The sequence below is a fragment of the Taeniopygia guttata genome, chromosome 10, assembly GCF_048771995.1.
Source record: "Taeniopygia guttata chromosome 10, bTaeGut7.mat, whole genome shotgun sequence".
Lineage (NCBI taxonomy): Eukaryota > Metazoa > Chordata > Aves > Passeriformes > Estrildidae > Taeniopygia > Taeniopygia guttata.
This window is the reverse complement of record NC_133035.1, coordinates 1,336,422-1,364,262: the sequence shown is the minus strand read 5'-3', so window position 1 is coordinate 1,364,262 and position 27,841 is coordinate 1,336,422. Positions and strand designations below refer to the sequence as shown.

Sequence of the window (27,841 nt, the reverse complement as noted above, 5' to 3'; positions counted from 1 at the left end):
CCTGGCTGGGGAGGTGCACCCAGAGTGGTGTCTGCAAAGGCACTGGTACCCACAGCCTCGGTGTAAGGTGTGTCTGCAGCAGAACTGCTGTTCCTGCTGTGGAAGGAGAGGGAAAAGTGTCCAAAGCTTTCCTGGTCTGGCTTGGAGGCCACATCACAGCAAGGAGCCCTGACTGCTGTCTCTGCTGGTGATTGCTGAGCAGTGCAGGTGTTACTGCTCCACATCTCTTGGCTTTTCTATCAGGTTTATAATTTGACATCCAAGCTGTTTTCAATATATTTTCCCTTTTGTGCACAAGCCACTTGTGAGCAGGCTTTTGTATTGTCAGCACGTGTTACAGAAATCTATATTAATTCTCAGCAGTATTGATAAACTTTAGCTGTGGGAGGCTTTGATCCAGGGCAGCGTGCCATGGACAGAGCTGGACAGGCATGGGATGCTGGCAGGGCTCTCAGTCCTGCTGCTCTGGAGGGGATGCATTGAGTGCCCAGGGGTACAAAATGATTGAAGAAATCATTAGGACAATACCTGCAAACTATTGTGTACCTTCAGATGTAATGAAAGAAGAAAATCGTGGAACTGGAAAAATTCTCTTTTTTTGTAGGTTTCTGGGTTTGGTGCTGACTAATTTATAGATCACCTGTGCACAAGTTTGCCTCTTCTGTTACCTTGCTCTCTTTGGAATTGAAGAGACAGTAGTTTCTTCCTCTGCCTTTCTCCCTGTTCCTTTCTTGTAAAGAAATGATTAAATACTCAGAGTACAAATGCTGCACATGAATATTTATAAGAACTTTTATAACATTTAGCGAGGCAATGCTTCATGGCTGTCTTTTTCTGAATGCACATAAGAAAGTGCCATAATTTCTTCGAAGCACTGAGTCCTTATTTGCTACGGGGTTGGCAGGAGCTGGAGGCTCCTTGGGGCTGCAGTCACTGATGATGACAAAACACAGAGATCATTGGGGTATTTCCTACTTTTCTGTTAAAGCACTTGGCTTGTGTTTAATATCTCATAAGAACACATTTTTCATGCATCATTTACATTTAAGTTGCAGAAAATTGCTAGGTAGGATTCTTGTTACTGGCATTGGATAAATACCTGATTCCTGTGTTGATACTTTGGTCTGGGAAGAAACAAAGTTAAATGTCTTCTGCTTGGAATACTGACACTGTGGGACAATTGAGTGGCCCTGGAGCACACTGTGCAAAGCACTTGGAGGGTCCTCCTGTTAATGCAGAAGTGCTTTAGCCTCCACTTCTCTGCATATTGTCTCTCTGGAGTAGGGCATCCTGTGCATACCTAATTGCCTGTGTAATGCCTCAGAGTGTTGTCACACACCCACTTCGAAAAAGCAAATGGAAACTAGTAGCTCTTAATAGCAGATTTTTCCCCTTGACATCTTGAAAGAATTTAGATCAGATCAAGCACGGAGGAAAAAGAAGAAAGGCTTCAGGAATAAGCAAAAAGGAGAGGGGGTTAGAGTTGTGATTTGTTAAAGCTGAGGATAATTTTAGAACTGGGTTTGGAAGTCCTTGCTCATAATCCTGTTATAACCTCTCCCCTTCTCCCTTATAAAATAATTGCCATAAATTGCATATTCTCATGTCCACAGTGTTACTACATGAATTGAAGACTTGCAGTGTTTTTTAAAAGCTGGAGTGCACGATGTGGATGGGAAGTTCCTGCTGGAGCTTGGCACACCACGTGTGGGTCTGTGTGATGTGCTGGTGAAGTGCCCCCGTGCTGGACCCACTCGGGGCACAGTGGGAAGCATCCCAAGGCCAGGGCTGGTTCTGTGGGCAGAGCCGTCACCTCCCGTGGATCTGCTCCAGCAGGGGCTGCCTGGCTGTTCCACACCCTCCCCACTGGTTTCTGACAGGCTGCTTTCTGTGGGGTGGGCTTTAAACAATCCCCACTTTAACAGCTTTCACTGGGTCAGCTGGCTAAGTTAATTCTTCCTGCAATTCATTAATAGTATCGTATTTCTATTTTGTAATCATATTTTCTCAGTTTTAAGTGCCCTTTTATCTGGTTTGCTTCAGCTTTCTGCCTGGGATGTGTGCATCTTCTGTCGATCTCAGTTGGAAGATCTCAGAATATCCCAAGGATCTGATACTTGTGATTTCTTCTCTTTTGTGTCTGTGTTTATAAATATGTCTAATTTATACTTCTCTGCTAGAGCAGTATGCTAACTATAGAAGTGTATTTTTAAAGAAGGCACCATTTATGTCACTTTAACCCCTGAACTTCTACTGTACTTAATTTTCAGACAGTGATTTTGATCTCCTTCCCAGATGTTTTGGGCACAGTAATTATTAGAATTATTTTCATCATTGGCAAAGGACAATTGAAGGACACTATCAACAAATAATTTTGTTTGCATTTCAATTAAAGCTGTACACTTGTTGCATTGCATTTATCACTAGATATTACAATAATAATATTGAAAGACAATAATGCTCTCAGTTGTGCTTTACTTGTGCAAAACTTTTGAACCTGCTGCATGACCTCTGAGCATGTCAGAGTCAGAACTTGGTTACCTCCGTAAGAAATGTATGTACTCACCTGAGAACTCTTGGAGTGTGTTTAGCAGCAGACATAATTCAGGATCTTGGGAAAATGCTCCCAAGTTTGCATCTACAAGGAAACAAAAGTATTGTCCACATTGGTGTGAAGCAGCTCATCAAATGCACCTAAACAAATTAAAAAACCTGTAGTCCTTGGATAATAATATCTGCAAGAGTTTTCATATCATATTTTTCATAGGGAAGATTGAAATTAGACTTCCAAAAAAATTAGTATGACAGCTCTTCCTAATTTATTTATTTGCACTGAATTTTTAGTAAAAATGAAGTGTGCACCAGGAATGCATAGGCATAGGAAGTGGTAAAATTCCAGGGACCTTTATTTCATTTGTCTCTGGTTCCTGGCATATTCAAGGTTTGTGGAGTTTTGAGGCAGAATTTATTTTATTACTACTACAGAGCCTCAGAGTGAAATCTTCCATCATACCCTGTGAGACAAAGGCCTTGGCTCAAGCAGAGAACTCGCTGCTGGAGCTTGGTGTGTGACTGCAGCCCAGTGACTGCTGGAATTGCTGCCACGGAGGGGAGTGAGGGATCTGCTGCTCCTCCTTCAGCTCAGGCATTAATGATGCTGCTGCCTCACTTCAGCAGGCAGCCATCTCATTATCTCTGGGAAGTCTCCTCTGCCCTTTTCCTTTCCCGTTCTTCTTTCTCCAAGTTTAGCAAGTAATTAAAAGAGTACAGTGGCTGAGGAGTGAAAACGGAATTTTTCCAAATGCTGTTCCTTGTAAAATGTAATACATCGCCCACACATCCCAGGGCAGTGATTGAAGATCTCCTCACATTTGTCTTACTTGAGATTTAAGCAAAATCATCTGCTGAGCATTTCAGTCTATCCATGTGCATTACAATCCATCTAGGCTCCCTGTAAAGAAAAATGGGAAAATAAGACATGGTTAATGTCCCGGGCTTTATGTGGAGAGAAGAGATTTAACTGGGGCATTAGAGACAGAGGCTCCAGTCTATCTCCTGACAGAGAGCTAATTAGCATTGTGAGCCTGTCCTTTTGGTAAGTGTCTTGGATTGTCTCAGCCTTGGAAGAGCTCTGGCTGGAGCACCAGTGCAGGGAGCTGGGGCTGCCTGGCTGTGGCACTGCCTGGGGCTGCAGTGTGTCCTGGCAGGGCAGGAGCTCCTCCTGGAACCCACCCAGAACCCAAGCCATGCTTTGGCACAGCCACAGGTGAACAGAAGTTGTGCAGAGCTGCTCCTTACAACCACTGTCTCTCCACTTTACTCTACCTCTTCCTGCAGTACCATATGGAAGTAAGGAAATTACTTTACTCTCTAAAGAAAGAAAAAAGAAACAAGTATTTTTATGTAGCAAAAATTTTTGTATTAATATGTATTTTGAAGACCTACACAGCACAGAGCAGATCTGTTTTAGTATCTCAGCTCTGCTGTATGAAGCAATCAAGAAGCCAATCCTACACCTGTATCCAGGCAGCTGCTAAATCTCCTATTATTAACTTCACCTTTTTTGATTTTTTTTTTTTTTTTTACATACAGAATTCTGGCATCTAAACATGTCTTCTGCCTTTATTGAGTTTGACATACTGCAATTTCTCTCAAAATTAAGGCTTTGGGATCCCTGTTCACATACCAGGTTTCAACAAAAGGCTTCATAAAACAGCTGGCTTTAAAAGCTGAATGATTGTCAGATGAGAAATGATTTGTACTTGAAACAGTCATAGAAGGTGAAGTTAGTAGTGACTAATTTTCTGGTTATGCCAAAAAATATTTCGGCAAATCACTGGAATCCAAAAAATCTAGCATTTAATCTTTATTCACATTACTGAGACTGGTTTTTCTGTCAAATAACTGCTGGATACTATTGCAAACAAAAGGCTTGCTTTTTAAAACAACTTTAAAATAAAGCACAAATTCCTTGTATTTGAAAAACCATGTTTCCTGTTTTCCTTGTGCCTCTGTATATGATCTTTGCAGATGCTGAATTTTAGTGAGGTATAAATAGATAACTTGGTTAACAAGTATACAAAAGGCTGAATTAACTTTTAAATCTAGTACATTTTAATTTCATTTTTTATGTTGTTACTGAGAAACCAAAATGATGAAAATGCAGTGGATGTTCTGTGGATTAGGCCTGGCTATAGGTGACAGGTCTGAAACTGGTTGTAGGTAGGAGGTGCTACTGAGCAGGATGCTATGTATTAATCTTTGTCCTAAAATTAGTCAGGGGTTTTTATGAGCAGTCTGAAAGAAAATGTAAATAGGGAGAGCAGGATGTTTGAAAGCAGAGATATGCACTGGCTATACTGGAAAAAAAATATTAAGGAAATACATTTTGTTTATAATGTACAGCTGTAAACTGGGAATAAAAGATTGTAGGCCAGGCTTGCCTGATTGCACGGAGAGAAGTGAAGCTGCTCAAAAGCTTGTGGAAGGCATGAGCACATCATTGTCATGAGTTGTGGCTCATGACTACAGAGGGCAGTGCCAGCCTCCAGGTGTGCAGGATGTGCTGCAGCAGCAGTGCAAGGGTTGTTCTGCTTTGTCCCAGTGTGGAACACTGCGCTGTCTTTGCAGAGCAGCGGCCCAGGGCTGCTGCTGACAGCTCACAGGTGGCACTGGGGGTTACAGGTTTGGGCAGCTTCGTTTCCAGAGAAGGCCAGAGAGCTCCTTTTATTCATATTTGTATTTGAAAGTAGCAAAGTAGAAGCAGAAGTGCTGCTGAAGTATGGGGGAACGCGATGAGTAAGGCAGTGCTGATGGCTGTCGTGGTTGCCGTGGCAATCCTTGGCCACCGGTTGGGATGCCATCCCTGTTTATGTAACCATCACAGAACATATGCCACCACCACTAATTGAGCCGAGGCTGAGCCCAGAACTTTGCAATCTGCCACACCTCTTTTTTTCAGTGTGAGTTGCAGGGTTAAGCACTACAGAGTGTGGAACCTCCTGAGGGACCGTCCTGGGGACCCCTGGCAGGACCTTCCCTTCCTGGGCTGTGTCCTGAGCAGTTCCCCCCGCAGGGGCTGTGGTGGTGTCCCCTGGCCAGTCCTGCCCCCGAGCCCAGGGGCTGAGGGGCAGCAGGGGCAGAGCTGTGCTGCGGCTGTGCCGCTCGCTGCTGCGGCTGCTGGCTCACACTGCTTCCCGGTATAAACAATTTACTTCCAAATGCCTCAATGTTGCACAGGGCAGGAATAAACCTCCCTCAAGACCCTCCAAGAGAGCCGGTAATAGCAGCCTGCCCCATTTCACTCGGAATGCCGGTGACAAAAGGTAATTGCCCTGGGCTTGGTGTGGTTTCTGGTGTGGGCTTGTAGCAGCCCAGTTTGCTAATAAAGTATTCTGTCATAAAAATCTCGTTTGAAAGGCAAGGAATTCAGATGAGTGTGGTTCTGCTTTTACCTTCAGACCCCTGTGGACTGGTATTGAGTCATCTCAGCAGTACAAGAGTAGAAAATTCACATTGTGGTTTTTTTCTGGATACAAAAGGCTTCTCATTTTCAGGATTCTGTCAAGCGCAAGTAGCAAAATTTGTGTCTGGCAATCAGCTCCTTTAAGAAAACATTTCTATCTGTAAAGAAGAAGCAAAGGAAGAGAATTGAACATTGGTGGTGATTTTCTTTCTCTTTCCTTTGCTAGAGCTCGTTTCCGTGCTTCAGCTTTGTTTCCTGCTGTGTGTGCCCCAGGAGCGAGCGCTGGCCGGGCTGGAGCCGCCGTTCCAGGTGAGCAGCCGGGGCAGCTCCCGGGGAGCCGGGCCGGGCTCAGCCACCTCTGCTGGGCAGTGAGGGCAGGGATTGCCTGCCTGCAGCAGCCCGCTCCTCATTCCTGCTGCCCCTTGCTCCTCCTTCAGCATTGGCTAAAAATTATAGTGGTATACACACTTGATAGGTATAAACATCTGTCTGTGAAAATGCAAGGTATTTCTTCTCTCATGGAGTAAATTGAGCAAATTCCCCAGCTGCAAAAACCAGTCATTGACTGTAAAGATAAAAACTTAACACAGGATTTCTGTTGCATTTCCTTTCTGATTGTGTCCTTGATTATATTTAATGGTGCCTTCACTGCATAGTTTTCCATGTGTAGAGTATTTTAAAGTATGGAATCAAATTTTGGGAACTAAAATAAATTACTGGGGTTTTGTTGGGTTTTTTTCCAGCCCTACATCTTGTCTCTTCTGGTAGGCTAAAAAGCTGATGACTGTGAGATGCCCTGGGTTTGGCTGTTGGTCCTTTTCAGTCCCTGTGGAGGGAAGGGGCTGCACACAGAGCCCCCACATGTGCCTGGAACACTGGGATGTTGTGGACTGGCAGGCACAACACTTAATCATCAGAATAAGGAAAAAGTCAATTTTTATTATGTATGCTAAAAGCATCCAATGCCAGTACCTCCTAATTCCTTTTCTGAATTTCATCTATGCTGGTGCTTTTTATCCCTAATAACATTCTTATCAGTGGTGGCTTGCCATTTTATGGGGATGGATTTTAGGCAAAGCATAAGTAGAATAAGCAAAGAAATTATCTGTTGTAAACTTCAACACTAGTAAACATTAATATCTTTAACCTTTTGACTTGGAGCTCATCACTCATTTCATTGCTGTGGCTTACGACTGCAGATTAAAATTTCTTGCATTCATCTTGCTTGCTGAAGTAGCTTATTGGGATGAATAAATGGCAGCCTAATTAGAAGAGTAGCCTGAGTGAGAATAAGCTGCTGGAACCAGCTTTGATGGTCAAAAAATTACCTGTAGCTAGTTTCTCAAGATTATCAAAGAGGCCCTCAAATTAGAATGTCTGTCTTTGATCATAGATGTGAGGAATGAGGCAAAATGAGTGCACCAAGCAGATGGCAGTGGGAGGAGATGGTTGCTGTGGATTGGGAAACTGGAGGAGGTTTTACAAAGATTCAGGCCCTTTCCAGGCACTGCTCTACCACATAGTGAATGAGATAGCAGTATAGGGCTTCTTTTTATTTCTGTTTTCCACCATAAAATAGTAATGTATGCGTCGTCAAAAGTTAAATTGATTAGGTTATTTTTAGAGAAAAATCCCTCTTCTATCGTTCCTCTGTAACCTTACCCTGACTTTTCTAACCTGTAGTGTGACAAGCTTCAAACAGAACTAATCTTTAGTAATTTCTTTCCACCTGGCTTCCTTACCTGGCTGATTCCCACTGCCTGACCTGGCTGTGGCTGTGGGTTTGTCCAGATCCCTGCAGGACCTGTGGCTGTGACAGTCCCAGAGGCACCTGACAGCCTGAGGCCACAGCTGCCCAGTGTCAAACATGAAGTCACAAAAGGTAGAAATGGGATGGCCCAGGACTGAGTTACAAGTGTGGGACAGAGTGACAAGGTGTGGGAGGAGAGAGAAAGGCCTGACCTTCCCAGTGGGAGAGGATGGGATGTCAGGGTTCCTGCACCATGGGTTGTTGTGCTGGTTCAAGCTAAAACCACTGAAAAAGCAGGATCTGGTAAGAGGAGGAGCAGTCAGGCCCAGCCCCCAGCAGTGCCTGCCCTTCACCCTGCCCAGACTTCTCCAGGGGCCAGCATGGGAACAATCTGGGAATGAGCAAATCCTCTGCTCTACCGAAATGGTTAATGCTGGTTTCAAGCTCTGAAATGGGAGCTATGGGTTCACCCCACCTCGTACAAGTGTCATGGCTCATCCCAGGTATAAATGTCTGGTTGTTCCTCTGAATCCATTGACCCCTTGATCTCAGTGCCAGCTTCTTTCAGGAAGTGTTTTGTGTGGAATAATTTTCTTTTAGGAGATGTAAATGTACTGCATTGGGTTTATTGTCTTTTTTTTTTTCGAGATAGACACTAAATGGGAACACCCAGTCTGTCTTTTTTATGTGACGGATCATTTAATATACTATTACATTATTTTATTTGTCTCAGTTCTGAACTAAACTATCCTAATCTTTTTGTTTCACTGAAGGGATGAAAAGCTTTCCATATTAAAATATTTTTGTGGCTGTTTTATGCAGCATTTCTTCCTGAGGTGTCATATGCATAGAACTGAGTGCAATACTCAGTAAATCATGTCATTGATTTTCTCACACAGAAAGCATGTAATCTGCTGGTTGCCTGCCTTTGCTGTGACACCATTTGCATGCCCTGCCATTAGGAATTGGAGAGAACTTCTTAAAAGCTTAAAATAAAATTGTGCCATTTCTCTTTTGCCCATGATTTGGTAGGAAGAGCAGGTTTCCTTCCCAGAAGTGATGATAAAGAGCAGGTCCCTTCACCATGTGCTGAACTGATGCCTGGTTCTGATAAGGAACTAATTTTGCATGGCTCAGCCACTTGGTTCCTGAATTTCTCCACAATTCTTGGCTCTGCACAGTCCAGCCCTGCTGTGCTGTTGCTGTAATTTATCAGTTATTTTTAATACCTCATTTTTTAATAATGGCTCATAGTGGTTCATTCTTAAACTTAATCCTGCCAAGTCTTTATTTAATGACTCCTGGTGGTTCCCAGGGGGGACTGGGACCACTGGAGGGTGCCCACTGTGCTGCAGCCTCAGCGTTGTAGCTGTTCCTATCCTGGCTGTGAGCCAGCCCCTCCCTCCTGAGTTACCTGCCATTACTCTTCAATGTGTCTTTGGTTCCTTTGGTTTAGTCAGTTCTTCCCCATCCTTTCCAATGCTGTTTTGTATTTTGATATCCACAAGTTATTTGCTAAACTGAAATGGGGGTTTTGGGGGGTTTGGGGGGTTGGCACTTGTGGGTTTTGCTGCCTCAGGTGTTCAACACTCAGATCCTTGGAGCCAGGGCCTGCAGGAGTGCAAGGGAGACAGGTTGAAGCAAACAGAAGTTGCAGAATTGCTGGACTCCACAATCCAGGGATGATCCACCCTGTTTTCCCTCTCAAGCTGTGCTCAGCAGAAGGATAACCACAACTGTTCCCAGGTCTCTGACTATAAAAGCACTGTAATGTTTCTCAGGTATTGCTTTTTTGTTTGTTGTGAGCAGACTCTGGAGAGGTTTGGTAAAGTTCATTCTCCTCTACAAGTGTTTGCATGTGCTTAAACAAAAGGAAAAAAAACATCAAAGGGCAGAATTTCAAGTGAGCCCGGGAAGGGTAAATCAAAGATAATTAGATTGGTCAAGATACAGTCATACTTTTAAAATGTTGTGAAGGACTTAATTCTCAGTTTTCTTTAAATAAAGTATGGAGAAACTGAAATGCACTGGAATTGGGGATACTTTTTCGAAATTGTAATTATTGTGATTTTTTCCTGTCAGCTGATATGCTTACCTGTACTTTGCTGCTAAATCTTAGAATGTTGTACAGCCATTTTCAGAAAGCACACAATTTATAGTTTGGGTTGCATCACTTTTTTAAAAGTAGAAAATAAAATCAATTTTCCACGTAAATAAAAAAGCATTCCTAAAGAATATACTGTGCTGCTGTGTCCGAGCGATCATCATTATAAGAATTTTTATATATCTAAATGGACCAAATAAATTTAGATTTTATTAATACTAAATGATGATTTCTTTTTCCAAAAGGAAAAAATCTCCAGTTAAAAATGTCAAGAATTCTTATTATTGGGATTCATAAGAGTGCCTATTCAAATACCTGCCTTGGCTGGCCCGTTGGGCCTCAGCACCAAAGGGCAGAGCTTGGCCTTGTTACAGCTCTGTGTGTTCCCATGTGGTGATGCAGAATCTATCCAGAGTACCTGGGCAGGTCCCAAGGATATTCCTTACCTTTTCCTTGCTCTGTGGCATTACCTCTTTGGGTTGTGTCAGTTGCAGAGAAATGTCCATTTTCTTCTGAAGCATCCCAGATTGTCCAGCCCTGGGCAGGTTTTTTCTCCAGTTCCTTGGTTATTTCTATAATCTTTTATCCTTGCAAGTTTTAGGGAGGAAAAAAGCCCATATTTAAGGTTTTTCTCAATTAATTCGTATTATGAAAGACTTATGTAATTTGAGCTCTTTTTGAAGGAGAAAAAATACGGTGTGAAACAGTCAAACAGGAAAAAAAAAACCCTATCTGCAGCAAGATAAAACTTCTTTTTTAACAAAAGTGGTAATGTCCAGAGATTATGGAAATGTCCATCTGTGCTCTCTGCCAGAGTCAGAGCTCTGGCATGGTACTGCAGTGAGCTGATATTTAGCAAATATCCTTCACTTTGGGAATAAAGTTGTGCCACCCCAAAATGCTTCTTGCATTCTTTAGTTCCTTGGGTTTTCCTGGCACACCCTGAGTGAAGGGAGTGCTGAACACTCTGGGAGCATTCCCACAGCCCACTGCCCCCCAGGCAGGACCTGCACCAGTGTCGGTTTTTAAAACAGTCTCTTGAAATGTTTATGATTACATTAAAATTTAAAAGAAACAGAAATCAAATCCTGGCAGAGAATAGCCATCCATTTTTCCCTGCTGTGTGAGACTTGCACTGCTGTTTATGATGATCAGTGACTGTCCACATGCCTCTAAGTGGTTCAGACAAACCACAAAGCCCTGGTGGTTTTGTGGCCTTTGGGCACTCCCATATAGGAAGCCCAGGTTGAATTCCCACTGCTGATTTTGTCAGTCTGAGGACAGGCCTGGCAGTGGGGAGAGGTTTGTGGTTGTGCAGCAGCCCTGACTGGACTGGTGCCAAAGAAGGTTGATCAATGCAGTTTATTCTGCAGCATAAAAATTGCAGCCCCATTGTCAGGGCCAGCAGCACTAAAGGTAAATGGATTTTCCCTGGAGGAGGACAAACCAAAGGAAGCCTGTGCCAGGATGTGGTGATCCCAGAGGAGACCAGAGGGTGCTGGTTGCAGCTCAGGAAAGTCCTGGCCTTTCAGTGGGGGGAGATTTTTGCAGCACACAGCATTGCAAACACATGTCTAATAGGTACATTCATTTTCATATGCTCATTCATTGAGCAGGCCTGATTAATTAGTGCGTGTCACCATCTGGTACTTACCGAGACTATTCATTTTTAAAATGTTGAAATTGTAGGGAATGTTGCACACCAATTAAGTTCTTTTTAATTGGATTATTTTAGTATAAAGTATTACTGGAGAAGGCCTTCATTGTGATTCAGCCAGCATGCATCCAAAGGAGACCTGCCAGCCTGAAATTACCTAGAACAAAGGCAAAATGCCTGAAATGCATGTTTATTACTATCTTCATGCACTCAGCAAAGATGATGTCAACAAATAAAAGCACCACAGAGACATTTCTGCATTGCTGTGCAAGCTTCCTGACTCGAGGCTATCTCAGCTGATCCCTGCTTCATCTTTGTCCTGCAACTCCAGATCTGTCATCTTCTCCCTCTGACCTGAGAACTGAAATATGCTTTTGCCTTCCTGACTGCTTGATGCCAGCTCAACAGGGCCAGGCTGAGCCTTCCTCTGCACAGCTCTACCTGCTGGAATGAGGAGCATTAATCTCATATACACAAAGAATGATTTGGCCTTTAAGATTGATAAATTATCTGTGCTGACTCAGCCATTTAGTGAATGTAGTGTCACGCTCTTCTGTTGGGAGCAGAAGTTGTCTGTCTGTACTTGCTCCTGACACTGACTCACTGGTGAATTTTAGTTCCTTAACGTCACTGCACTGCAGTGGTTCCCTGTATAAATTGTGAATAGTTCTGTTTACCAACTTACATAAAAGGCGTTGAGATACAGGGATGAAATGCAGACTGCTGATGTCACGTATTTGCTATTAATACTTTCTTTACAAGCCTGATGCAGTTTTGTAAGTACCATCTTGTCATTGCCTTGATTTTGCATAGATTGAGCATCTTCAAATAAGTTTTGTCATCTGAGCTGCTCATTTGAGAAGAACCAGGAGCGCTGCAGGGTGCACATCCCTGTTCTTTAGCAGGTACATGGAGTGTCAGTGGAAGCAGGGAAGGTAGGGAAGAAAAGACACTTGCAGCTGGAGAGATCTGAGGCGTGACTGCCTGGATCTCTCATTGCCCTGTTTTGTTTTGGAGACAGTGCAGGAATCCAGCAACGAACAGTGTCAGGATGATTTTTTCCTTGCCTTTGTGTGTATTTTCAGTCCCTTCGTTGGCCTCTGCTGCCCCCTGCCAAGCTGCAGCTGGAGACAGCCATGGAAGCAACAGCCGACTGAAATATTTCATTTCTCTTATCATTCCTAATTACTCTCACCATAATTATCACACATAATAGAGAATCTGTAGTTTAAAAAGTCATTCTTTTTAAAGGAGAGGAAAGCAGCAGAAAGATTGCTTTTGGTTGTTCACCAAGGAAGAAACTGACTTTTTTTTTAAGAATGCAAATGCTTGCTTCAGCATCTAAAGGTCACTGTGGATTTAATTTGAAATAGCGTAGGAGTGCTTCTGATTTCAAAGTACAAAAGTAGCACAGTGTTGGAATTGTTTTGGTTGTTTTCTTAAGATCCATTTCCTCTAGTTGGAAGGTGGCTGTTTCCTCTGTGGTGCAGCTGCAGGCAGTGTCAGGGCCTGTGACAGGAACTGCTCGTCCTGCTGTGCCCGAGCCAGTTGCAAACCCAGCTGGGGTTCACAGAGCCAGGGAGTCAGTGGCTCTTCTGTTCCCGAGTGTCACAAATCATCCTGGGGGTCAGGGCTGTGTTCAAACCAGTTCTATTGGCTGTTGGAGACCAAAAGTGCTGAAATAGCTACACATGGCTTGTATATACTCTGTGTCCAGGTTCCACATCTGCATTTCCACAATCACCAGGTGTGTGATTGCTGAGGTAAAGTGCTGCAGGCAGCACTGCTGGCACACGAGGGTGTTCTGGGATGAAGCACAGAGCTGTAGTTGTTGCTCTCTGGAGAACTGTGGTTCTGCTGAGTTTCCTGTAGTTCCCATTCTCAGGTTGAGTGTAACCCTTCTCTGGCTTAGAGGAAGTGCCAGCATCAGTGTCAGAGCAAAGGAGAGTGGCCAGTGTGTTGTGCCAGAGGCAGTGGTGTCACCACATCAGGATGTAGCCCTGGGCAGGTGGGTGCTGCAGAGCTTCCTCAGTGCCCCCCTGGCCCTGGCAGGAATTGCCTGGAACACCACGAAGCTGCCTGCCTTGTGATGGGATTCTAGAGCAAGCGCAGCTTATGCAATTTCAGAGAAATAAGACCACACGGATAAATCATTAAACCCACACACAAGCACTAACCCTTTTGTTTATATTGGTTGTTCAAAGCTTTTATGTGATGGAGAAATATATTTTTCAAGAAATCATTTCATTTGGATTCCCATTAGTGTAACTTTACTCCTTCTATTTTTTAAACATACGAAAAGAGGGAGCCAGCCAGAGTATTAAATTCTTGTACATGCTCTCTCTCTGGTTTTAGGAAAACTATTTATCAATGTAGTTTTTCTGCTTACAATATTTGGCCTTGCAAGGTGTTGAAGCAACAAAACTTGAGAGAGATCAAGAAACATACAAAGGCATTTTACTCTGTAAATGCAAGATAAAGTCTAAAAGTTTGGGCAGATCTCAGTCTGGCAGAGTTTCTCTCTCTTAGGTCATACAGAGAAAGCTTTTGGCAGTGGCTTTTTGGCAAAAAGCTTTGTCTGGAAACATATTTAGTCAGCATATGAAATGTGATAGCCCTGGTAGCACGGCTGTGTCTGCAGGCACTAATAGAGTTAGGCTTCAGCCCCATCTGCTGTTGGATCGGGATCGCTCTGTTGGTTTGCCAGCACAGGACAGCCCTTGCCAAAACACAGAGCAGGACGTGAGGAGACTGACAAGCCCCTCCCGGTGTCAGCTCTCCTAATGATCCTGTTGTTTGCCATGCCATGAAGGCCAGTGGTGCCCGGGGAATTCCAGCACAGCCTCTGCTGCTGGGCTCTGCTGGGCTCTGTGGGAGCTGCAGCTGGACCTGCAGCGGGTCAGCACTGCCCTCTTGGCGTACCTGCGTGAGCAGTGAGGATATTTGCACCCCAAGGCCTGTAAGAGCAGAACAGGATTGATTTCCAGCACCTGTGTTTGCAGAAGAGCGGTGAACGTAGAGATCCTTTCACCTCAGTAAAATGTCTCCGATAATTTGAGTTATGCAACAGTGACGAAGAGAAGACTTGCGGATTTGCCTCAGAAGGCTTAAAATCTTCAGGCATTAATTCATGAAACACTCAAATCCTGGATACTCTGGTGACTATAAAGCGCAGCAGATTCATGTTTGATTTTTACTTAAGGCTGATTGTTTCAGGAAATGAAAAGATTCACTTTGAACAAGATTTTCAGTTCTTCAGTTGTTATTTCTGGAGGGGTTAGGTAGAAAAGCTACATGTGGAACAAATCAGGGACTAAAAATCCTTAGCTTTGTTTTGAGGATATCAGAATGGTTTGTTGACATTATGGTAAGCAAAAGGAGAAAGAACAGTGACTTTCTAGAAAGATTTCCACTGTATTGTTATCTGACTTTTCCAGGACATCAGAACAGCCTATGTGTTCAGCCAAAATACCTCTCCAGTATTTTCATTTGACTCTGATGAAAAAAGTACTAAAATGGCAGAGTTTGGGATTGCTTGAACACATTTTCTCACTTAAGCTGAGCTTGTTCACATTCAAAGCTAGAACAAATTATCCCAATTGCAATTAGGAGAATAAACATACTCTTGCTTTTCTATCTCATGTTTGAGTAGTTATGGTGAAAGCGTAATGTGTGGTAATCTTTGGGTTTATATCCTCTTCCCGCATTTGTTTTATTGGACAAAATTAAAGGCCAATGGCCCTGAACTAGTCAAGCGAATTACTCTAAATTCTCAGTCATTGCCATTTTTCCCTCCCTCTGCTTTAAGTAACATAGGACTTAGCTGCCAAAGTTTTAATTCGTTATGTATGAGAAGAATAATAGCTGGAATTTGGTTTTGCATTTCAGTTACATAGTTTTGCAAATGAAGACAACAGCAAAAGGCTACTTGCTCCTTCCACATTATCCCTAGTGTGAAAAACATAATGATGAAGCAGATTTTTCCCCATTCTCATCCTTTCTGTGTTTCATGTTCTTCTAGCATGATCACTACTCGAGGAAGTGTCTGTGCTGGGTGAGCAGAGCGGAGCCCCATGGATGAGACTCCTGCCATGCACTGAGCACCGAGCCGCAGGCGCCGAGCTCTGGGAAAATGTCTGCTTGCAACACTTTCACTGAGCATGTGTGGAAACCCGGTGAATGTAAGAACTGCTTCAAGCCCAAGAGCTTGCACCAGTTACCCCCAGTGTCAGAAAAGAAGCCCCTCTCGCATGGAAACCTGAAACCCAATGCAAACCAGAGCAGCAGCCAGCGTGGCAGGTTCCGGCCGCCCGTGGCCAAGAAGCCGACGATAGCTGTGAAACCCACCATGATGGTGGCCGACGGGCTCTGCGGGGAGCTGGCCACGCTGGAGCAGTGCGAGAACAAACCCCTGCCCGCGGGGTGGAACCGCAACAAGGCGGTGCTGAACAAAAAACCACTGAACAACAACAATGAGGAGGAGATCGAGGGCTACAGCCATGTTCCTAGGCCTTATGGCAACAGCGAGGGCGTGGGTAAGGTACCCAGTAACAATAATAATGGACTGACAGAAGTTCTGAAGGAGATTGCAGGTTTGGATACCACACCTCAGCTCACTGGAAATGAAACAAACTCCAGGGAAAACTTCTTGGGAAGGATAAATAATTGTTACAAAAGATCATTAGAAAGGAAGATCCCTCCGAGCTGCATGGTGGCTGGAATGAAGGATTCACAGAGTAAGCATGTTATTCTGAGTGGAAGCACTGAAGTCATAAGTAATGAAGGTGGACGTTTCTGTTATCCAGAGTTGTCTAGTGGAGATGAGAGTGAGGATGACACGTTTTTTGGCAGCATGCAGGAAGAGCACGAGAGCTGGGATGAAAGTGATGAAGAGCTGTTAGCAATGGAAATCCGGATGAGGGGCCAACCTCGCTTTGCTAATTTCAGAGCTAACACCCTGTCTCCTGTTCCGTTTTGTGTTGACAAAAAATGGAATACCGTGCCCCTTCGGAACAAGTCTCTCCAGCGGATCTGTGCCGTGGATTACGATGACAGTTATGATGAAATTTTGAATGGTTACGGGGAAGAGACTGTGATTCTTTATGGGCAAGAGAGCATGCAGAGCATGGTATCTTCTGATTCTACATCTCCTGATTCTTCTTTGACAGAAGAGTCTCGTTCTGGGACAACCAGCAGTTCTTCCCAGAAGCTCTGTAACGGAGGCTTATCTCCTAGCACTCCTCAGGACCTCAAAGTGATTGAACCAGAATATGAAAGTCTATGTGACAATCAACAAGTGAAAGATGTGCCAAAAGCACCCAGAAATGCTCTGAAAAGTCAGGAAACTCACAAAGCTGTCCTTGCGCTTCGCCTGGAGGAGAAGGATGGCAAAATTGCTGTGCAGACTGATACGCAGGAGAATAAAAGTTCTTCAGATGCTGCTGGTCAAGCCGTAACTATTAATTTGGTGCCTGTGGAGGAGCAAGCTAAGCCTTACAGGGTGGTGAACATGGAACAACCAGTGTGCAAGCCATACACCGTAGTGGATGTATCAGCTGCCATGACCAGTGAATGTAAAGAGAATCAGACTGAAACCTCAGAAACCAAAAAGGCATCATCTAGCCCAAGCTCACCAGTAACCCCAGGCACACCTATTGCATCCTCTGCAGCATCACCTGTACGTGTACACGCTAATCTGAAAAAATCCAGCGCAATCAGATATCAAGAAGTGTGGACTTCTAGCACTAGTCCAAGACAGAAGATACCTAAGGTGGAACTGATTGGAAACAGCTCAGGACCTTCTGTTCCTCCCAGGAAGACAAGCCACAAGTCAGCTCCTACTTCACCTACAGCTACAAACGTTTCTTCGAAAACTATCCCAGTTAAGTCTCCCAATTTGTCTGAGATAAAATTCAACAGTTACAACAATGCTGGCATGCCACCTTTCCCTATTATCATTCATGATGAGCCCACTTACGCTAGGAGTTCCAAAAATGCTATTAAAGTTCCTATTGTAATCAATCCAAATGCATATGATAACTTGGCAATCTATAAAAGTTTTCTAGGGACCACTGGGGAGCTCTCTGTCAAAGATAAAACTACAAGTGTGATAAGCCATACCTATGAAGAAATAGAAACTGAAAGTAAAGGCACCGAAGCCATAGGCAGCAAATCCACTGAGTTGCCCCAAGCAAGAGGGGTGGCCAGTAGCTATGAGTGCAGGCTGGGCTCTGTGGCTCAAAAGGTCCAAGAGTTCAACAGCTGCCTCACTAAAAGCCAGATATCCCCACAGAGAAGCCACAGTGCTGACCACAGCTCCCCATCCAGAGTTCAAAAGGCAATGCAAGAGCCTGCAGCAAAAGCAGACATAACCCCAGATGGTTCCATTGGCAGCAGTGGTGGCAGAGAGAATGCGAGCACAGTGCTCTCACAGATTGTGGCTTCTATCCAGCCTCCACAGTCTCCTCCAGAAACGCCTCAGTCTGCTCCCAAGTCCTGTAGTGTAGAAGAACTGTATTCCTTACCCCCTGAGGGAGATGCTACTAAAAACACCCTGGTACGACCCAAATCTCTGTTTACATCACAGCCTGAAGTGGAGTCCTCCAAGATGGAAAGCACTGCCATTAAAATGCAGAAAGATCCACTTTCACAGCCAGCTGCCACTCCCTCTCCAAAGCCAGCGCGAGCCACCCCGAGTGCCGTGAGTCCCCAGGCAGAGCAGGCGCCACCATTCCCCCCTCCACGCTCCACCTCCTCTCCCTACCATGCCAGTAACTTGCTGCAAAGGCATTTCAGCAGTTGGGCCAAACCCAACAGCCCCACCAGGTCGACAGAAGCCGAGTCCATCCTGCACTCGGAGGGGCGGCGTCCCGACGCGAAACCCAAACGCTGGATATCGTTCAAGAGCTTCTTCCGCCGCAGGAAAGCTGACGATGAGGAGGAGAGAGAGAAGGAGAGGGAGAAAGGGAAGCTGGTGGGTCTGGATGGAACTGTTATACACATGCTCCCCCCGCCTCCAGTGCAGCGGCACCACTGGTTCAGCGAGGCCAAGTCGGACTCCAGCGAGAAGCCCTCGATCGTTTTCATGTACAGGTGCGACCCGGCACAGGCGGAGCCGAGGGCTGAGCTCCCACACCAGGCTGGGCTGGACTCTGCTATCGCAGAGACACTGGCAAAGGACAAGGGAGAAACGCAGGAAAAGCCTCCTGAGAGCTCGGAACAAAACATTGCCGGCCATTCCTCACCACCTCAGGCTCCCAAGAAAATCCCCAGGTACCACTCAGCTGTTTTAGTCACTTACGCTGTTCTGAACTGTCCTGTATACGTTGCTGAAAAGGGAGAGACTAAGGAGTTTTATTATATTAATGCAATTTTTTCAAAGTATATTTATTTTAGGTAACTTAGAATGTGTTTTAAAATCTTCCTGTTTTGTTAGATACCAGAAAAGATGCAAAACATTTACTAGAAGCAGTACCTGATATGTAGAGTCTGTCTTGCAGGCTCACAAACATCTCACAATAGCCATGTTCCATTGGATCACATCCATTCTCTTGAATTTCTACTTTAAGAATGTGTTTCTGTGTTATGGGAAACTTCAGAATTTCTCAGCAGACATAGGAGGAAATTCTCATGAAGTACAATAGAAATTAAAAGATCTGTGACTCACGGGTGGTGTTGTGCTAACTTTACCTCTCATGCCCAAGAATTCAACAAATGCTAATTAACCACACTGCAGCATCACTGCAGCACTCCCAAATTAAACCTTGTAAAAAAGTAGTAACAGAATTAGGGTACCTGCAAAATAGAGTTATCTCTGTCTTGCAAGGCCTTTAGCAGTGACTGTGCTTTGTTCCCTGGCAGTATTAGCTCCAGTAAGAGCTGGTCACATCAGTTGCAGTCAGTCATGCAGGTAGAGTACAATACCCTGAGTGCTGGACCACAGCTGTGGATGTGTTAGAATTTGTCTTCCAATGTCATTATACAAACCAATTCCAAAGTAGCCTCAACCTTGAATTATTTATTTCATTATAACAACAACCTAATGAGGAGAAATCAAAAATTTTGTGGAGTGTGAGCCCCAGAAAATGTATCGTGACAGTGTTTTTTGGTTTTCTTTCTCCATGTTCTGTACAAGAAAACTGCAGTGTTTTTTAGCTAAAAACAGTTTTAACCTAATAGAAATCTCTGTGAGCATAGTTAGAGGTCACCATAAACTGATTGCCACTTGTCCTAAAGCAAAACAACTTGGTTTTCTTTCTCCATACAAGAAAAGTGCTAGAATAACCCTTGACAGGAGTGCAGACTCTAGATTTGCCCTAAATAAATTAGTGAGAAGTAGCTAGTACTACTACTCTACTAGCAGTAGTAGAGAGGGCAGGTTAAAGGATTGCAGGAGTTTGTGCTCTCAACGCCCAGGAACCTGGTTTCTTTCTCCAGTCTCTGGGGCAAGCTAGGGAAAAGTGAGGTTGAGTTTGGTTCCAGTGCCATCAGGAGATTCCTTGCTCCCAGCTCTTAGTGCCCCACTCTAGTGCTGGCAGGGCAGGGCAGAGATCCAGGCGAGCAGAACTTGGCAGTCACTCTCAGCCACACCAGTGGCTGATGTGCCCGGGGACTGGCAGGAGGGAGCAGCTGCCTCTGTGGGTGCTGAGGGGGCAGGGGCAGCCTGTCAGGGATCCCTGCACTGCCCTGGAGATGGTGCTGTTGGAATGTGTCCTGTTCTCCTTCTGCCCTTCCCTTTGAAGGCACTGGCTCACTGATCTCTCATTCACTTCTTCCCAAATGTATGTTTACTTTTTAGTTTTCATCAAGTCACAAGGATGTTGGTTAAAAACATATCTCAGAATTTTCCCCAGTGAAAACTGGAAATTTCCACATGTTAGAATTGGAATTTCATCTTCTGACAATATTGTTTCCTGGTTTCTACAAATTTCAAAGAAAGTACACTGAGGTGCTGGGTTGTGAGAGCCCTGGGCAGTGGGTGCTCCCCTGATTTATTCTTCAGTTCTTATATTCTTGGTGCCTTGAGTTATTTAGGGTTTTTTAATACTTTTTAATGTTAATAATGAGACCAAGTGAAACCTTATAATGCCACATAATTGAAGGTTTTCATTGTTGTTTAAGGGGTTTGGCTTTTGTTTTTAATATCCTGGTGGGTAAGAATCAGGATTTCTAAATGCCATTTTTTCACAAGCAGGAGGCATAACCCATGAGAAGCTTTACATGTTTTGTGTTAACCCTCCAGGTATTAGTACAAGGTTAGCTGTAATTCAGGCTAAAAATATGTGCATGAAAAAGATGTTTAGAATGTTCAGTTGAGCCTGCAGAGGCTTAGAGAGGAGAATGGATGACCTGAAGATGGCAATCAGTGAACAGGACACTTCCCTAACTCAGAATGCCAAGAAGAGCAAGCTCTCTGGAAAAACAAACTGATGACCTGGAAAATAAGATAAGCTTTAAAAATGTCAGATTACTAGGGAGGTCTCGAAAGCAAATTTAATGAAGATCCAGTATTTCCTTACTTTGCAATGGATTACAAAGCTGCTAAAGATTGATAACACAACCACAAAACAGCTGAAGGTATTTCAAGTTATCACTAGAAAGGTCAGGTTTCCCTTTGAACAGCACTTGCAAAACGTCAGTTTTTCAGAAAGCTGAAAATTATCTCTCTGTTACACAAAGGAACTTGGTTTTGGTTTGTCAGTGTGATTGTTTCTGTTTGATGGCAGGATGCAGATATGCTGGTTCAAAAGGAGCTAGCAAATAACGGTATATTAAATTTACTGAAAATTTGTAGATAGATTAATTTTTGCTAAAAATCAGCAGTCATGTCAGTTTTATCATTAATTAGAATGAGAACTCCTTTAGTTCATGGAGCAGCAGTTGTTCTCAGGTGCAAAACTTAAAATTGACCAAAGGATAACATGGTATTTCTGGCCTGAGTCACTGTAATTGATGAAGGTGGTACAGCACAGCGTGCAATCCACTCATCTCAAGTTGAATAAAAAGATCCTTCAAAGGCTTTGTTATTTTATGGATCAGAGTGTTCCTATTGGAGTTTCACAAGATAAAGGCTTTTCCTCTCCTTCATTGAGACATCACTGCTCATACCCAGCAGCAACTGGTTAGATTGAGACATTTCCTAAAAGCAAAGTGCAGCGCAGTCCTGCTGCTTCCTTGGCTGTCTTCATAAAGCACATCAGAGCTGAACTAATCTGATCTGGGCACAGCCATCTCCATTTCAGTTACAGCTTACACCAAGAGTTTCCTTTCACAGCTGCAAGTCAGCCATAACTTTCCTTTATGGGATCTTTGGGGCAGTCTTGAATGCAGTGAAGATAAAACTCTGTTTTCCCTGAAATACTTCCTTCAGGTAGTGAGGTCTTTATTTTGTTTCAGATAAGGAGGCATTTCTTCATAGATAAATTTGGGCTCACTAATCTAATTCCTAAGATTGTGTTAATTTTTGGAAAAGGATTTGAGCGTATGACTAATAGACCTGAGCTCTGTATAGAGGAATATGGGTGTTGTGACAGATCATTCAGTGGAAACAATGGTAATCACTGTTCTACAAAAATGCAGCCATACATTAAGATCAGGATTTCATCCAGAGACAGGCAGGAATAACCACCATTGCCACATTCCACTTTCACACTGTCACTGACCCAGTCCTGCAGATTCCACAGCTGCTTCAGAAACTGCTTGGGAATATAAGAACATCTGTGAAATCACAGTAGGGTTCTGTTTAAAACAAAGTCCTTCTTTCCTTGGAAAGCTTCTGGTATAACTCTGAGGGTGAAGTTCTCACACGAACCCAGAACCTTTTAGGTACAGCCCAAGTAAACTGATGAGAATTTTAAGGATGTTATAGATAAAAAGAAATTCCTTGCTTGAGCAAGTCTACTGAAATGAGATAATTTCTCCCTGAAAATTTAAGGTAGATCAGCTCTTCCTTCTTGTCAAATCCATGTAAAGGCTTTTCTTATCTAGGAGTCAGCAAGCTTTATCTACCTTACTCAGCAGTGCTTAGCAGTGCTTTTAAAAGTATTAACTAGCTATCTTCTACTATTTCATCAATTAAAAACTTGTGAGATTTTTCTCTAGAACATTTTCCAATTCTAAGAGAATTGGAAATTCTGCATGTGCATTAAGCAATAAGTTTGGTAACATTTTATGTGAGAACTTGTAAACACTGAGGACTGTTAAAGATCCGAGTGGAAGGGACTTTACCGTTTATTATTTTATAAATTTAGATTAGGCAATGGTAAATCATGTATTATTGTTCTTAATTCCTCTAATACAGTCTGTAAAATGGAAAGACTGAGAACCTAAAATGGATAAAGAAAAATATCTTCTTTATAATGCACAGTTAATCTGTGAAACTCATTACCATTAAGTTTCAGTGACACTAAAGAGCTTAGCAGAATGTCTTTACTGGATTATCAAGTGTACTCCCTTTATCCATGCAAACATCGCATTATACAAGATCTGAAAAAAAAAACCTTCTGAAGCTTCAGGACTAAGCCAGCTTCTCAATAATCAGAATTAGGAATGAATTTCATGGCTTAGAAGTTTCAGGCTGTCATTTGAGAAGTTTGTTTCACTTTCCTCTTCAGTGACTATTTGTGTAGGGACTGAACTGCAGGAGCCACTGGAATATTTTCAGTATCCATAGTACCCTGTGACTGAAACCTGGGCCCTGCTTGTCTCTGCTCAGTGTTTTGCAGGAATAAAGTGGTCAGTGTTCTGAAGAGAAGTTCCTGGGTAAGGTGGCCTCTGACCTCCCTCCAGCCATTAACCTCTGCATTATTCAGTCAGTTTAGGCTTTATATTTGCTTTATTAGCTTAAAAGTGCAGGGCCTGAGGGTATCTCAAAGCACTCTCTTTGAAACTAATATAGCTACAAATTACACAGTTGGTTTGTTGTGTGTGTAAAATGAAGTCCTCTTCTTGTCACATCCAGCTGTACAGCTGCCATCGATGGCTGCTGTGTTGATGCCCATTCAGGGAGGAGATCAGAGTCTGTGCTGGCCCCAAGGCCACATAAGCTTTTCTCTGTTTCTGTCACTAATTCCTGCCACTGGGATTTATGTGCTATCTTGTACAGAACTGTGTTCCCTCACCTTTACCTCTGGATCTGACCCTAATTCAGGAATACACTCTCACAATCACTTCTTATAAGCGTTCTCCTTTATCTCCCTCGTATTCATTGCTGTTTATTAATCACACTAATTGAGCAGGCGTGCTCTGCATAGAGGAGAGCACAGGTTACACAAGAGCTGTGATTCCAGTGTCCTCACCAAAATTAACACACCACACAGGCATCCTCCTGGATCCTGCTGTTCCCTAAAGACCAAGGCAAGTTAGACCGCATCATCTTCTGGCTATCCTCCAAAAAACGTGGAGGAGGAGAACCTGAAGGAAAGAGAGGCATTTGTCCCTGCAGAAAATAACACTTTTAAAACAGTTTTGAGCCTGTGCACACATGAATGACAAGTATTTGAATTCAGGGGGTTGTTGTCTGAAGGACAGTCATTTTTATGGCAAGTTTTTTTGCTTCACATAATCTCAGCTTCCTAGGAAAACAGACGTGTTGTCTGCATGCAGAGGGCTGTTTCCTACACTAACGAAATACTTGTTCAGCTTCAGCCATTTGGCCCGAGGAGCAGAGTTCTCTAAGATAACTAATTTCTATGAAGTTTGTTTTTTGAAATAAAAAAGGGGAGAGAAAGAACTTGGGCAGAGGAGGTGGCACCCACTGTTGTAAATGCTAAATATGTGCTCTTATACAAAGCATCAAAGAATTCATCCTGGCAAAATATCTATAAATATCCCAAATAAGGAGATAGCTTTAAGTATGACTTGTTGCCAGTAAGCAGATAGAAAGTTATACAAAATCAGGTTTTAATGGTTCTAATCTGAGAGAACAGCCTTGTTTATCAGCTGTTCCTCTTTCCTTGAAAAACCAGTCATTTTAACTGTTTAGTTCATGGAGCAGCTGGAGATGTGGTTCTTGGAGCTCCCTAAGTGAGGACGGTTCCCCCTTTGACTCCTCCTGCATCCTGCCAGTGCCACTGGAGGGGTTGACATTTGCACCACGTACATAAGCTTGATCTCTCCGTCCTCAGCTTTAAGATACTGGGAGGCATTTCCCCGCGGATTTCATGACCGGACCTCTAATTGCTGTGGTTCAAAATGTATTCTTTTGAGGCTGTGAATACAGATTTGAGATACTCTCTTACTCTTAACAATAGGTTAGTGTTACTTCCTGAGGCTGCTCTGGAGAGCTGAGCGTGCTGTTCCCGGCCAGTAGGCATGAGTAAGGCCATAGCCGCATTCCAGAGCAGTGATGCAGCTGCAGCCCTGCAGGGAGGCAGAGCAGGAGTTAAGAGGGCAGGGCTGGATGTGCCTGGCTGCCCGGGGCCTTGGCAGGACCCAGCCCCCGAAGGTAAACACTAAGGTGCAGTAGGTGTATCACTGTGCAGAGTTCAGCCTCTCGCTCACAGCTTGCACAACTTGTAGCACACCAGAACACTGTGGAATCAATGGCTCGCCAGAGTTTCAAGACATGATTAAAAGACTCAAGAAGGCCCTGAAAGAATTTCCTTTAATGGGGAATTGTGTGAGTGAGTACAGTGGGTGAGTTGGTATTTTTTTTTCTTTCTTCCTTTCTAGCTCTTGGTTTACTTTGGCAAAATGCTTCTGAGCTTAGGTTTAGTGTATGTGCATGCATGTGTCTGGTTTGGAGAATGAGTATGTTCTTAGCTCACCAATTGATGCTAAAAAGTTACTTTGAGATGGGATAATTCCTGGTTTGTGGCAATGGCAGAACTGTGAAGCTATTAGAATCTATTTCTTCTTAAAGAAAACATTCCTGTAGAGGCATGCAGGTATGTATATTATTTACATCAAGTCTTCAGTTAATTTATCCCGAGAGCCTTGTTGCTGCTTTAATTTTATGTCTGCTTTACTCTGAAATTACTGAGGTTAACTCTTTAATGTGGATATATTTATGGCACATGGAACGTTCTTCACACCATTCCTATGCATGGTACTAAAATGGAACAAAAAATGGTACACTGATTAAAGATTACATCTTTTTGAACTTATGCCATTTTTTTCTCTTTTACTAACAAGTTCTAATGAGTTTGGTTTGTGTCAGCCTGCAGTTAAAATTCATGAGTCTGAGCAGAAACAGCATGTGCTCACTGCACTGTCCTGGCTCTTGTCATGCAGAGCATTGGCATGTTGGAATCTTTGTACTTGGGGTTGCTACAAGATTTGTGTCCCAGAATTTTCAGGGTTTTGGCTTTGCCATAGACATATGCCTATCATTTATGTTAACTGTTTGTGGAAGTTTGAAATCCTTATCACAAAAGTTAAGTATCTCTACAGATACATGACATGCTGATTGTTTTTTAATGGAAGTCTGTTACTCTTGTCCCTAATGGAAATCACAAGTAGTTCAAATTCTTCCTGGTGTATTTGATCAGGCTGTAGTAATGAGAACTAGCAAACAGCACACATGCTCTTAAGATTTGGCCTGTAATGAGTATTTGTTTCTGCAAATGAGAGAACATAAAGGCATGGAAATATTTTTGCTCTGACATGTTTTTGTGGCATATTATTGATAATTGCTGTTATATTTTCAGTATGATTGTGGGGTTTTATTAAATCTCAACATTTTTTAATGCATATAATGCATAACTTTTAAATTACACTGCAATAAATATATTCATGAAAACGAAGTAAATGCACAATTTTCAGGGTTCTGTGCTATAAGTCATCACAGTGTGATTAAAACTTCATAGCTAAGAGCAGGCACAGAGGAATGTCTTCAGTGCCTTTTGCAGTTGGCCTAATGCAGATGGATTTTAATGGTGGAGAATTTTATATGGGAAAGAGATTATTGGCCTAAATGAGGTCTGTTTCCCAGAGTCAGTTCCCAAAATCCTACCAGGATATGAAAAAGTATCATTGAAGTTTTGTGCATTTATTGGGACTTAATCCCCCTTGTTATACCTTGTTATATTTGTTTGAGGCACAATTGTTTGCACTGGCAAAAAGCACCCTAAACTCTGCTGCTGTCATGAGTCCCACTCACTTTACCCAGAATTGTGCCTGCATATTTATGAGTACAGATGTTGATGGTAGTCAAGCTGTAAACCATTTTATTGTAGTTTTTATATAAAAGGCATGAACTCTTGTATTATAGATATTAAAATAATAATCATAATTATAGTAACTAATATGTTACTATTTCAGTCACATGTTATTTTTCCTCATTGAGGAAAATAAAAACTATAGATAATTGTTCTTAGAAAAGGAGGGTGAAAGAACTTACTTCTCTCCCAGCTCATTCCCCTTCCTGCAGATGCTCAGTGCCCAGCTCGTGTCTCCAGGTGACGTTGTTGTGTTTGTTTCAGTCAAGTGCCTGATGACCCGGCCCTGGAGGAGCTGTCCCCTCGTGTCCCCAGAGCCGTGTTTGTCAAGCAGGACAATGGGGGCAGCGCCTCGGTCATCCCGGTCTCGGCCGCCCGCGCGCCGCCCGCCGAGGAGGAGAAAGAAGAAGCTCCAAACTCTCCTGATATCAGTACCTGCAGTGCTACCTACAGCAATTTAGGTGAGTGGACTGGAACTGGATCAGATTTTGGATACCTGTCCAGGGTGTGAAGAGCCTTTTCTTCTGAACAGCTCAATACATCTTCATAAGGGTAGATTTTAATGCCTCTTTAATATTGATTTAGAGAAAATAAAGATATATAGTCTCATTCAGAGATCATAACCAAGAAAGTGAAGATTCAACAAACTCAAAGGTTTGTTTTCCTGAAATTTAAAACAGTCTTTTAATTGCTCTTAGTGATAAACATCTCAAATAATTTTAAAAATCAACATTGTTTTATCTCTTTGGAGGAATTTTTGTCAAAGAGGTTTCAAATACAGAGCAAGCTACCTAATTTCTTTAGAAGGTATAAGTGAAATTCAATATTTTTCTAAACTTCAGCAAAAGATATAGCTTTTTATTTTAGAGCATCAAGAACTGCTAAAATATTTGTACCTATCTTCTATTGGCTGAAACTGTTCTTATCCTAGTCAGAGAGTTTACTTTTGGTCCTTCCCAATGAGATATGAATGTCCTGAAGGTACTACTCAAAGATTACTGAATTCCTGACTCATTAAAGAGATCCCTGGATGCAGGGCTTCTCTGGAAGAGAAGGGAGCAAGATAAAGCAGCATCTCCTGGTGCACAGTATCAATATTACCAGCCTAATTTTCTAAAGCATTTTGATTTGCGTTACTGCGAATTCAGGGATACCTCCAGGTTTTCTAGAACAACAAGATCTCTCATTTATTTACATTCCAGGATAT

General features: G+C 43.0%; 1 protein-coding gene and 1 long non-coding RNA gene across 11 annotated transcripts in view; one reads left to right on the top strand and one right to left on the bottom strand.

Moving 5' to 3' along the window:
- The window catches only part of LOC140684831 (uncharacterized), a 57,486-nt gene that overhangs the window by 25,409 nt on the left and 4,236 nt on the right, over window positions 1-27,841 (bottom strand). For 4 of the 9 annotated variants that reach the window (XR_012057661.1, XR_012057660.1, XR_012057659.1 and 1 more), the window contains exons 2-4: window positions 5,955-6,123; window positions 3,014-3,451; window positions 2,567-2,638 (exon numbers count right to left, since the gene is read on the bottom strand). This is a non-coding gene — a long non-coding RNA (uncharacterized lncRNA). Of the gene's footprint in view, window positions 1-2,566; window positions 2,639-2,796; window positions 3,452-5,954; window positions 6,124-10,265; window positions 10,407-11,473; window positions 27,201-27,841 lie in introns of those variants that run through there. The other 5 variants (XR_012057657.1, XR_012057658.1, XR_012057654.1 and 2 more) reach the window with 5 other exon arrangements.
- PEAK1 (pseudopodium enriched atypical kinase 1) overlaps window positions 15,598-27,841 on the top strand; it is a 35,589-nt gene continuing 23,345 nt past the window's right edge. The window contains exons 1-3 of one of the 2 annotated variants that reach the window (XM_072934173.1): window positions 15,598-18,748; window positions 24,995-25,111; window positions 26,899-27,095. In XM_072934173.1, the coding sequence (XP_072790274.1) occupies window positions 15,609-18,748; window positions 24,995-25,111; window positions 26,899-27,095 (3,454 nt within the window). In that variant the 5' untranslated portion in view covers window positions 15,598-15,608. The remainder of the gene's footprint in view (window positions 18,749-24,994; window positions 25,112-26,898; window positions 27,096-27,841) is intronic. The other variant, XM_072934174.1, reaches the window with a different exon arrangement.